This window comes from Schistocerca gregaria, chromosome 10 (genome assembly GCF_023897955.1).
Source record: "Schistocerca gregaria isolate iqSchGreg1 chromosome 10, iqSchGreg1.2, whole genome shotgun sequence".
Lineage (NCBI taxonomy): Eukaryota > Metazoa > Arthropoda > Insecta > Orthoptera > Acrididae > Schistocerca > Schistocerca gregaria.
This window is the reverse complement of record NC_064929.1, coordinates 63,898,135-63,910,163: the sequence shown is the minus strand read 5'-3', so window position 1 is coordinate 63,910,163 and position 12,029 is coordinate 63,898,135. Positions and strand designations below refer to the sequence as shown.

The window sequence follows — 12,029 nt, the reverse complement described above, 5'->3', positions numbered from 1 at the left end:
AGATGGGCGGACAACAAATTGATCCTGTAAGGGTTTTGTTTTTTGTGATTGAGGCACAGAACCCTAAAAAGAGACACCAAGCAATGCTCCATATTCAGGCCCAAGCAGGCCAATTTGGAACAACCAACTGACATGTTATTCACCACCAATGGCATCATTTGAATGTGGCATAGAGGGATGCTAGTTCATGAAACCAATGCTCTTGTCAGTTTTCTAGAACTCAGAACTGCAACTTCACACCCAGCTGGCTTTGCAATAGACATCAAGAAGCTGAGTGCACCCCATTTCAGTCCCCAAGGAAAAATCCCCTGGTAGTAATGAGAATCAATCCAGGTTCTCCACATAGGAGCCACACTGATGAGTGAACTACAGAGATGGATGGAGAAAAGAGACTCAACTGTATAAATATCAGGAGCTCAGGTTGCTATACAGTACTAAGCAAAGAAGGGAAAGCAGAATGGTGAAAGCAACATATAGAGTGTCTATTCGGGGTAAATAAACTTGAAGGCAATATTATAGAAAAGGAAGAGGAGGTAGATGAAAATGAGATGGGAGATGTGATACAGTAAGAAGAATTTGACTGACCACTGAAAGAGCTAAATAGAGAAAAAGGCCCCTGGAGTAGATGACATTCTCTCATAATTGTTGAAATCCTTGGGAAAGATGGTCATGACAGAATTGTTCCACAAGGTTTGCAAGATGTATGAGATGGAGAAATACCTTTAGACAGTGGCGGCTGTTGTGTAAGAGCACCAGAGCTATTGAACACCCTAACTTTTGACATCTTACAGAGTTATTGATTAAATTCTTTGAAAGCTGTTAAACATAATGCAGATGCTGTAAACTGAAATACACAGCACTAAGTCTACTGCTCTGTGCTCCTCTAGACATGGTGAAACTTGGTATCAGGGTCGCGTACACACTTTCACTTGTGCATGTTTTAAGGATCTTCTGCACTTGCACAACTGGTGTGATGTAATTGACTTGTGGGTAAAATACATATAGACTGGATAACCAATGTGTACAGTTCACAGCATGCGCAAGTAGCCCTTACCACTCAACTACAAGTTTACATCAATGCCACCAGATGATGGCACACAGCTTGATATAAATCCCACTAGACTGTAGCGCATTCCTCATATATGCCAATTCCCTTGCTATGTAGTAAAATTAGATTGGACAACAGCATTTGTTATAGCTACATTTGATAGAAAAACCTGTTTTGTATTTTATCAAACAGTAATCTACACTCATGCTCATAAATTAAGGATAATTGCAGAATCTGGTGCCACACAAAACTGGCACTAATAGCATAGGCACATAGGGAACACACACGACACACATCTGTAAGTCCACGGTATTGGTGATAAGTTGAGAAAACCGCCCCGAAACATGTGCTACAAAGCACCACTGTTTCTTGCGCATATACCCCGACATCAGTATGGGATATGGTCACAATGCACATGTACATAGGCCACACAATTGGTTGGCATACTCTGGATCAGGTGGTCGAGCAGCTGCTGGGATATAGCCTCCCATTCTTGCACTAGTGCCTGTCAGAGCTCCTGAAGCATTGTAGGGGTTTGAAGACATGCAGCAATACATCGACCGAGAGCATCCCAGATGTGCTTGATGGGGTTAGGTCTGGAGAACAGGCAGGCCACTCTATTTGTCTGATATCTTCTGTTTCAAGATACTCCTCCACGATGGTAGCTCGGTGGGGCCATGCGTTGTCATCCATCAGGAGGAAGGTGGGACCCACTGCACCCCTGAGAAGGCGGACATACTGGTGCAAAATTACATCTCGGTACACCTTACCTGCTACAGTTCCTCTGTCAAAGACATGTAGGGGTGTACATGCACCAATCATAATCCCACCCCACACCATCAAACCACAACCTCTACACAGGTCCCTTTTAAGGACATTAAGGAGTTGGTATCTGGTTCCAGGTTCACACCATATGAAAACCAGGCGAGAATCACCGTTCAGACTATACCTGGACTCATCCGTGAACATAACCTGGGACCACTGTTAGAATGTCGATGTACTGTGTTCTTGACACAAGGCTTTACGGGCTCTCCTGTGATCAGGGGTCAGTGAAATGCACCTTTCAGGTCTCCATGCAAATAACACATGTCTATTCAGTTATCTGTAGACTGTGTGTCTGGAGACAACTGTTCCAGTGGCTGCGGTAAGGTCTCGAACAAGGCTACGTGCAATACTCCATGGCCATCTGCAGGCACTGATGGTGAGATAAGGTCTTCTTGTGGTGTTGTACACTGTGAACGTTCCGTACTGTAGCGCCTGGACACGTTTCCTGTCTGCTGGAATCATTGCCGTAATCTTAAGATCACACTTTGTGGCACACGGAGGGCCCGTGCAATGACCTGCTGTGTTTGACCAGTCTCCAGTCGCCCTAGTGTTCTACCCCTCGTAACATCATCAATAGGTGTTATTTGAGCCATTTTAAACACAGTCACCACCAGTACGTCTGAAAACTTCTGCACACTTACTCGCTGCACCGTACTCTGACATGCACCAGCAAACCTCTGCGTATGTGGACTGCTGCCAGCGCCACCATGCGACGACCGCAGGTCAGATGCACCGCTGGTCATACCCCGAGGCAATTTAAACCCACAAACCACCTACCAGAGTGTTGTTTCAGCATGTATCAGCATTATCCTTAATTTATGAGCATGAGTGTGTTTAAAGTGCTGAGAACCATAAATCATATCATCGTCGTTTGTGAGACTGTAGTATTTATTCATGCTTCTGATGTCTGTTGATCATATGGTGAGTCAAGTTTACTGTGCTGTAGGCCTACATTGTATATACATAGGTTGCAACATAAATAGTAGCAACACTGCTGTGGAGACACTATGCAGTGGAATCTACTATTATTGCTGATAGCACACCCTGTTGACATACCTACCATATCTCTGAGCAAATGGACTCGCCTGTCCCACGTCACAATCGAGGGAAACAGTCACTTGTGAGCGAACGGTCTAATGTAACGGTCACTATGTTTTGAAACAGGAACAATGGAGTTGCATTAAGATTGAATGTGCTAGAGGTCGTACAGCACGGAATTGGCATTGCCGTACAGAACAGTGGCACGTTGGGTAAAAGCCTTCTACAAAGGTTGGCAAACTGTGGCAGACATGCATTGGGCAGGTTGTCTTCGCATCTCTGAAGAAGAAGTGAATGCTGTTGTGCGTTAGTGGACAGTGACCAACACCATACGATTTGTGAGCTCGCCCACGAAACTGGCTTAGTGTATACAACAGTGCTTCGCATCCTGAAGGAATGCCTGGGCATGAGAAAACTTGCATCATGATGGGTTCTGCATGTCTTGACGGAAATGCAGAAATGGATGCGTTATGACCCTGCTCAGACGCACTTGGAGCACTATGAGTGCGAAGGAGAGAGGCTTTCTTAAGCCGCATCGTAATATTGGATGAGACATGGGCCACATCGTACAAGCCAAAACTGAAACGCCAATCCAACGAATGGCATCATTATGGATCGCCACAAAAATCAAAAGTGTGTTAGAATCCCAGTATGGTGAAAGTTATGGTGATTCCTGTGTACGAGTATGACGGTGTTAACCTAACGTGTTACGTTTCTCCATGGCAGACCATCAGTGCACAGTATTACTGTTCATTTTTGGAGCATCGTCTGCGACCAGATTTGCTAAAGAAGCGGTGACACTTTCTGCACTTTTGTATCCCGCCTGGATAGGCGGCACGTGGGTCTGCTCTTGTAAACTGAAGGGTAAGCCGAAAGTAGGAAGTAAGTAGGAGCAGGAAAGGTGTAATGCTTCGGTTGTTGTTGTTGTTGTTGTTGTTGTTGTTGTTGTTCTGGTCTTCAGTCCTGAGACTGGTTTGATGCAGCTCTCCATTCTACTCTATCCTGTGCAAGCTTCTTCATCTCCCAGTACCTGCTGCAGCCTACATCCTCTGTATCTGCTTAGTGTATTCGTCTCTTGGTCTACCTCTACGATTTTTACCCTCCACACTGCCCTCCAGTATCAAATTGGTGATCCCTTGATGCCTCAGAACATGTCCTACCAACTGATCCCTTCTTCTAGTCAAGTTGTGCCACAAACTCCTGGTCTCCCCAATTCTATTCAATACCTCCACATTAGTTATGTGATCCACCCATCTAATCTTCAGCATCCTTCTGTAGCACCACATTTCGAAAGCTTCTATTCTCTTCTTGTCCAAACTATTTATCGTCCATGTTTCACTTCCATACATGGCTACACTCCATACAAATACTTTCAGAAACGACTTCCTGACACCTAAATCTATACTCGATGTTAACAAATTTCTCTTCTTCAGAAACGCTTTCCTTGCCTTTGCCAGTCTACATTTTATATCCTCTCTACTTCGACCATCATTAGTTATTTTGCTCCCCAAATAGCAAAACTCCTTTATTACTTCAAGTGTCTCGTTTCCTAATCTAATTCCCTCAGCATCACACGACTTAATTCGACTACATTCCATTATTCTCGTTTTGCTTTTGTTGATGTTCATCTTATATCCTCCTTTCAAGACACTGTCCATTCCGTCCAACTGCTCTTCCAAGTCCTTTGCTGTCTCTGACAGAATTACAATGTCATCGTCAAACCTCAAAGTTTTTATTTCTTCTCCATGGATTTTAATACCTACTCCAAACTTTTCTTTTGTTTCCTTTACTGCTTGCTCTCTGCTTTGGTACTGCGTTTAAATTTAAATAACCTTTACTATAGGAAGAATTAGGATTACATTAGGCTTATGTAACTTTAGCTGAGATGAGCACGTAAGTGCGAAGCTTTATATCCAGTTACAAAGGCAAAATCTGCAGTGGCTCGCCCACTATGAAATAGAAACTCTGTAGCTTTGTTGTCTACTCGGAATTAAATGGGCTGAATCTGGAGTGGTGCTCGTAGAGCTGCACAGTGCGACTAGAGGGCGCTGTCGTCAGTGTTGGTGGCGTAGTGCCAACCTAAGAGAGTGCACCTATGTTGTGGCATCGTAGCTATAGATGCCACATCCCTCCCCCCTGAAATGATGCTCCGTCATTGAGCAGAGATTCTGACAGCAGGTGGAGCAACCCAGGGCGGCGCAACTGAAGGGGTGGATAGCGGATCTGCCGGGGCGTGCTGTCCGTCCTCAGCCCTGAATTTCTCGTGAGGGGACGAGGAAAATGCCCCGTGGAAAACCTGCCCAGGCTGGAGCTGGAACAGGGCTGAGGTCAGATGGCGAGTGCCATTAGCAGCACAGAATGCTTCAAACTCTGAGGACACAAATTGGGCGCCATTGTTGGAGACTATAACTTCAGGAAGGCCCCAAATGCAAAAAAAAAAAAAAAAAAAAAAAAAAAAAAAAAAAAAAAAAAAAAAAAAAATAGATGTCAAAGCCCGAATAATACTGGCAGATGTAGTAGAAGACATAGGCACAACAAAAGAAAGTAGCTGAATGCATCAATAACTATCAACCAGCCAATGGCCCAGAAAGGACCTGTAAAATCAATATGAATCTGCTGCCAAGGCGCAGTAGGAGTCGGCTACGCAAATAAGTGCTGGTGTGGAGCAGATTGATGCTCGGTGCAAGAGTGACAGTTAGCAAGCAAATTCTCAATTTGTTTATCAAGGCTGACCCAAGTGCAGTGGCAATGCACTAATTGCTTTGTCCGCACTATACCCCATTGACCAACGTGCAGCAATCGGAGGATTTCCGACTGCAACAGATGAGGTGCAACCAGACGAGACTGATCATTGTCAGTTAGTAATAAGATAACACCATGGTGTACAGAGAAGTTGTAACATTGCTCAAAGTAACGCCGTACAAGGGGATCACTAATCTGGGTAGCAGATGGAGGCCATTGGGTGCGAATATACTGCAAAATAATTCGCAAAGAAGCATCGGCGGCTGTTGCGGAAGCAATGCGATGAAAAACCACTGGAAAACCATCAGCTAATTCCTTATCTTGGAATCAATAAACATGCAGGACAGTTCAGAAGAATCAAACACTTCATCAGGACCAATAGGTAGACGGGACAAAGCATCAGCATTGCCGTGCTGGGCCGTAGACTGAAACAAGATTTTTTAATTGTAGTTAGACAAAAACAAAGACGAACGTTGCAACTTTTGTGCAGTACGGGCCGGAACTGGCTTTGACAGGTGAGACAATGACATCAAAGGCATATGGTCGGTCACCAAATAGAACTTGTGACTGTAAAAAAAACTATGAAGATTTGTCATTCCATATACTATAGCTAAAGCTTCTTTCTCAATTTGAGAATAGTTTTGTTGGGCAGAATTGAGCATCTTAGATGCAAAAGTGATCGGGTAATCAACAGAATTAATGCGATGTGAGAGAACCGCGCCAATGCCGTGAGAAGATGCATCGACAGCCAAAACAACTGATTTGGAGGGATCAAAAGGAATAAAACAGTGATCACTCAACAAAGCAGATTTGAGCTTGTGGAAAGCAGCATCACATTTCGAAGACCAAACAAAAGGAATGCTCTTATGCCAAAAGCGATGCAAAGGCGTTGCAATCTGCGCTGCATTTGGTATAAACCGAATATAATATGTATTTTTGCCCAACACAGACTGAAGTCTTTGACGTTCCTGGGTGCTGGCAAGTTTTTAATCGCACTGAGATGTGACAGCGAGGGGTGGGTGCCCTGTCCATTAATCATATGTCCTAAATACTGAATTTCAGTTTGAAAAAAATTTGCACTTGTCTCTGTTACACTTTAGTCCTGCACGCAAAAGTACAGTAAATAAGGCACGCAAATTCTGAAAATGTTCACCAGGGGTGTGACCTGATACAACTATATCGTCCAGATAATTGGAACGACCAGGGACAGTGGCACACAACTGCTGTATATAAGACTGAAAAAGAGCAGGAGCCGAAGCACAATTGAACAGAAGGTGGCAAAACTTGAACAATACAAGTTGGGCGTTGATCACAAAATAGCGGTGCGACTGTTCGTCGAGCGGAATCTGAAAGTATGCACCCCGCATGTCAACACACACTCTGATTTCTCTGCTTGCAATGGTGTTTCTCTTATGGCATGTGGATTTTTTGATGACAATATCCGTCAATTTTGGGAATTAAAGTAGCCTCATCAGTGAAAAAGGTTAAATCTAAAACGCGAACTCCACATCAGTTAACAAATCCCTGAAACCATTCACAGTATGCTGTTTGTTTCACATGGTCCATATACTGTAATTAATACACAGCAATAATTGGGCCCAAACTCTTTGTCTTTAAATATGTCTGCTTGTGTCTGTATATGTGTGGATGGATATGTGTGTGTGTGCGCGAGTGTATACCTGTCCTTTTTTCCCTCTAAGGTAAGTCTTTCCACTCCTGGGATTGAAATGACTCCTTACTCTCTCCCTTAAAACCCACATCCTTTTGTCTTTCCCTCTCCTTTCCTCTTTCCTGAAGAAGCAACCGTTGGTTGCGAAAGCTAGAAATTTTGTGTGTGTGTTTGTGTGTTATTTTATTGTGCCTGTCTACCGGCGCTTTCGCGCTTGGTAAGTCTTAGATTCTTTGTTTTTAATATATTTTTCCCATGTGGAAGTTTCTTTCTATTATATATATCCAAACGTTCAGCCAATGGGCGTTCAGATCACTGTTTCTAGGCGGATCTGACGTCACATTTGCGGACATTGTGACTGAAGTTTGTCTCGTAACACTGTCTCAGACTGTAAGATCCAACTCGCGAATAATCAGATCCTGTCCCTACTAAGGTTGCACAACATTGCCTCCTACTATTTTGTCACTCCTTGCTGACGCTTAAGTGTCAAATGTACATGTAGCCCTGCTGCTACTGAGCATTCCCGATTGCATAATACTTGGCTTAAACACGTGAAGGCAATGCATATATGCATTACGGGACACTTGCAGGCGGGAGATATGAAGCATCCACTGTGGATTGACTTTGTGGACACATGGTATTTTATTCTTGAAAAGGTTTCTTTCTGTTATTTACAATTCTTTGATGTTTTTCCTTCCTAGTTATTTTGTTTTTTCTGTAATGCAGCTATTGTTGGTTCTTTTTCCAGAAATACAGAAATATTTGTTTTATTGGCCTGGTCTCATTCAGGTAGATGTGTCCAAAAAAAGATGAATCTTCACCTTGCCATTACTTCTGATATTTTCTCTATATTTTTTAGATATCCTCATTACTTCCCATTTTCCAGCCATGTGTAGTTTGTATTCCATTCATTATTTTTCTAATAATCTCCCTTTCAGGTACGTCTATTATGTCCAGCTTATAGTTCACTGTTTAGCATTCACTTGCGTGTAAACATTCATGTCTCACCACTGTGGTAAATGTTTTATTTTTTTTATTTTGTCTCTTATATGTGCATTTCTTGCTGCAGATATTTTTTGCCATCCCATATGCTCCTTCCATTTTTTTAACTTTTACATCTATTGCAAATTTTTCTAGTCCATTCTGCTGCATATTTTCACTAAGATATTTAAATTTACTAAGATGCTCTATTTTACTTATTTATGTTCCTATGTATTCTGGTGGTTTATTTTTTATATTTTTGTGAACTGTGTTCTTTCAGCTGAAATTTTGTGGCCAGTACTATCCTCACTGTCAAACCTGTAGTTAAATGCTGCCTTTTTTCCCTGGTACATTCTCTTAAGTATAGTCAGCAGCTCGTGGTCTCGCAGTCGCATTCTCGCTTCCCGAGCACGGGGACCCGGGTTCGATTCCCGGTGGGGTCAGGAATTTTCACCTACCTCAAGATGACTGGGTACTGGGTGTTTGTGCTGTCATCATCATTCCTCAAAGTGGCAAGATTGGACTGAGCGAAGGTTAGGAATTTGTACGGGCGCTGATAACCACGCAGTTGAGCGCCCCGCAGACCAATCATCATCATCATCATCATCATCTTAAGTATAAAAGTATAATGCACTAACATTTTGTGGGTGTCTGTGTGTGTGTGTGTGAGTATTTGAATTGAGATTACACACACACACACACACACACACACACACACACACACACACACACACACACACACACAGAGAGAGAGAGAGAGAGAGAGAGAGAGAGAGAGAGAGAATGAATATGCTGCTTAGCTAGTAAAGTAGACATAATTCTTCCTGAAAATAATAAGCTTGTTACTAATCTTATGTTTTTTCAACACAGGTCATTATGTTTGTGATGTGTACCACAGGACAACAGGCAAATGGTATTCATATAATGATAAAATGGTTAAAGAAATATATGAAGCGACATTATTTAGTGCAAAGAGACAGAAGACAGGATATATTTATGTGTATCAAAATAAAAATTGTTGATTGATGAAATGATAAGCAACTGGATATTTAAGAAGAATGAACTGTGTTTATACCGATCAGCAAAGGGAATCTCTTCATTGCGAGTTTTTATCGTTTTTGTTACCATTGCTACAGTTCTGTTTTATCACTGTTTTCTGATCAGTTACCATTATAAGTTATTTTTGAAATGTTAGGTACTTAGACATTGTTCCCTTCAGTACTTAATTTATTTTAAGTTTATTTTCTCTGTTATATTTGTTGAATGTGGATGCTCAAGATATGTGCAACCATTACACATATTCATCTCTTTTATTTCTTTTTTTCTTTTTTAAAAATAATTTATTGTGTGAGTATCAAATTTTGTGTCTGCTTTTGTAAATTTTTATATGACTATTATGTAGATATAGATGTAGATGTGATGTGTCAGAAACTACGCTTTTTGTAAATTTTTATGTGATTATTGTGTGTGACTTATGTCCTGTGTCAGAACCTGTGAGTTACGTAAATTTTTATGTGATTGTTGTGTGCTGTATCAGAACCTATATACAGTTTTTTCCATAATGGAATTTACTTTTAGAACTTACTGTTCTGACATTTAAAATACTTTTGTGTTTATTATTACTTGTAATAAATTGTACAAAGAAATGATCTGTGAATATACATATACTATTTTTCTAGTGCTGGTATTGTATTTATATTCAGAGAAAAAATTATGAGGAAGTGCAGTGAACTGAATAAAATGTCATGTCTCTAAGTGTATTACTTCTCACTTGTTTGCTATTAAGTGTAGATACTACATCCTGTAGTTTGTGTACCCCTTTGCTCATGCTGTTTGGAATGAGCCTAAGCGTAGCCATCGTGGCCAGATTCCATTTCAATAATACATTATTAGCTGTATTTGCATCATGATGAGAGAAAACTATAGTACTAGCCATTAAAAATGCTACACCAAGAAGAAATGCAGATGATAAATGGTTATTTATTGGACAAATATACTATACTAGAGCTGACATGTGATTACATTTTCACGCAACTTGGGTGCATAGATCCTGAGAAATCGGTACCCAGAACAAACACCTCTGGCCGTAATAACGGCCTTGATAAGCCTGGGCATTGAGTCAAACAGAGCTTGGATGGCGTGTACAGGTACAGCTGCCCCGGTGTATTGTGATGAGCCAGTTGCTCAACCACCATTGACCACACATTTTCAGTTGGTGAGAGATCTGGAGAATGTGCTGGCCAGGGGAGCAGTCGAACATTTTCTGTTTCAAGGAAGGCCCGTACAGGACCTGCAACATGCGGTCGTGCATTATTCTACTGAAATTTAGAGTTTACCAAGGATCGAATGAAGGGTAGAGCCACGGTTCGTAACACATCTGAAATGTAACGTCCACTGTTCAAAGTGCCGTCAATGCGAACAAGATGTGACCAACACATGTAACCAATGGCACCCCATACCATCACGCCGGGTGATGTGCCAGTAGGGCGATGACGAATACACACTTCCAATGTGCGCTCACCGCGATGTCGCCAAACATGGATGTGACCATCATGATGCTGTAAACAGAACCTGGATTCATCCGAAAAAATGACGTTTTGCCATTCGCGCGCCCAGGTTCGTTGTCGAGTACACCATCACAGGCGCTCCTGTCTGTGATGATGCAGCGTCGAGGATAACCGCAGCTGTGGTCTTTGAGCTGATAGTCCATGCTGCTGCAAACATCGCCTAACTGTTCATGCAGATGATTGTTGTCTTGCAAATGTCCCCATCTGTTGACTCAGGGATAGAGACATGGCTGCACGATCCATTACGGCCGTGCAGATAAGATGCCTGTTATCTCGACTGCTAGTGATACGAGACTGTTGGGATCAAGCTCGATATTCCGTATTACCCTCCTGAACCCACCGATTCCATATTCTGATAAGTCATTGGATCTCGACCAACGTGAGCAGCAATGTCGCGATACGATAAACCGCAATCGCGATACGCTACAATCTGACCTTTATCAAAGTCGGAGACGTGATGGTCTGTTTGTGTATGAGAAATCGGTTGGAAACTTTCCTCATGTCAGCACGTTGTAGGTGTCGCCACCAGTGCCAACCTTGTGTGAATGCTCTGAAAAGTTAATCATTTGCACATCACAGCATCTTCTTCCTGTCGGTTAAATTTCGCATCTGTAGCACGTCATCTTTGTGGTGTAGCAATTTTAATGGTCAGTTTTTCTGACAGAAAAAAAAAAAAATTCTATCACCAAGAAGTAGTTGTGGGGCATAAATGAAAGTTGCTACACATGTTTCTACATCAGAAAGATGATGATTATTCAAATTCCATGTGAGTCACATAAGAGTGGCACTAGTATGAGGATGCAACTCAGGTTTGCTTTAACTACGTGCCATAACAATCATGAGAGTTAGTTACCTTTGAGATCGCGTGTGGTGAGTTGATGTTAGTCAAAAATGCGTTTATCGTGACAAAGATGTCTAAACACCATCTCTCTGGTGAGTCTAAATGAGGTTATGTAATAGGGCTTCGAGAAGCTGGACATTCCTTCTGTGATATTGCAGAAAGACTTGGCAGAATGTAGCCACTGTACACGATTGCTGGCAGCGGTGGTCATGGGAATCTATGGCCGCATGAAGCCGAGCTCCGAACGGCCACGTGGCACTACTGGGAGGTATGACCATCCTGTTCGGTGTATGACTCTGGTCTCTAGGGGAATGGAAG

The 12,029-nt window shown here is 42.2% G+C and overlaps 1 protein-coding gene across 2 annotated transcripts in view; it reads left to right on the top strand.

The window, feature by feature from the left end:
* The window catches only part of LOC126293475 (uncharacterized), a 282,060-nt gene extending 271,994 nt beyond the window's left edge, over positions 1 to 10,066 (top strand). For both annotated transcript variants that reach the window (XM_049986718.1, XM_049986717.1), the window contains exon 12: positions 9,174 to 10,066. In XM_049986718.1, the coding sequence (XP_049842675.1) occupies positions 9,174 to 9,325 (152 nt within the window). In that variant the 3' untranslated portion in view covers positions 9,326 to 10,066. The remainder of the gene's footprint in view (positions 1 to 9,173) is intronic.
* The last annotated feature ends 1,963 nt before the right edge of the window (positions 10,067 to 12,029 follow it).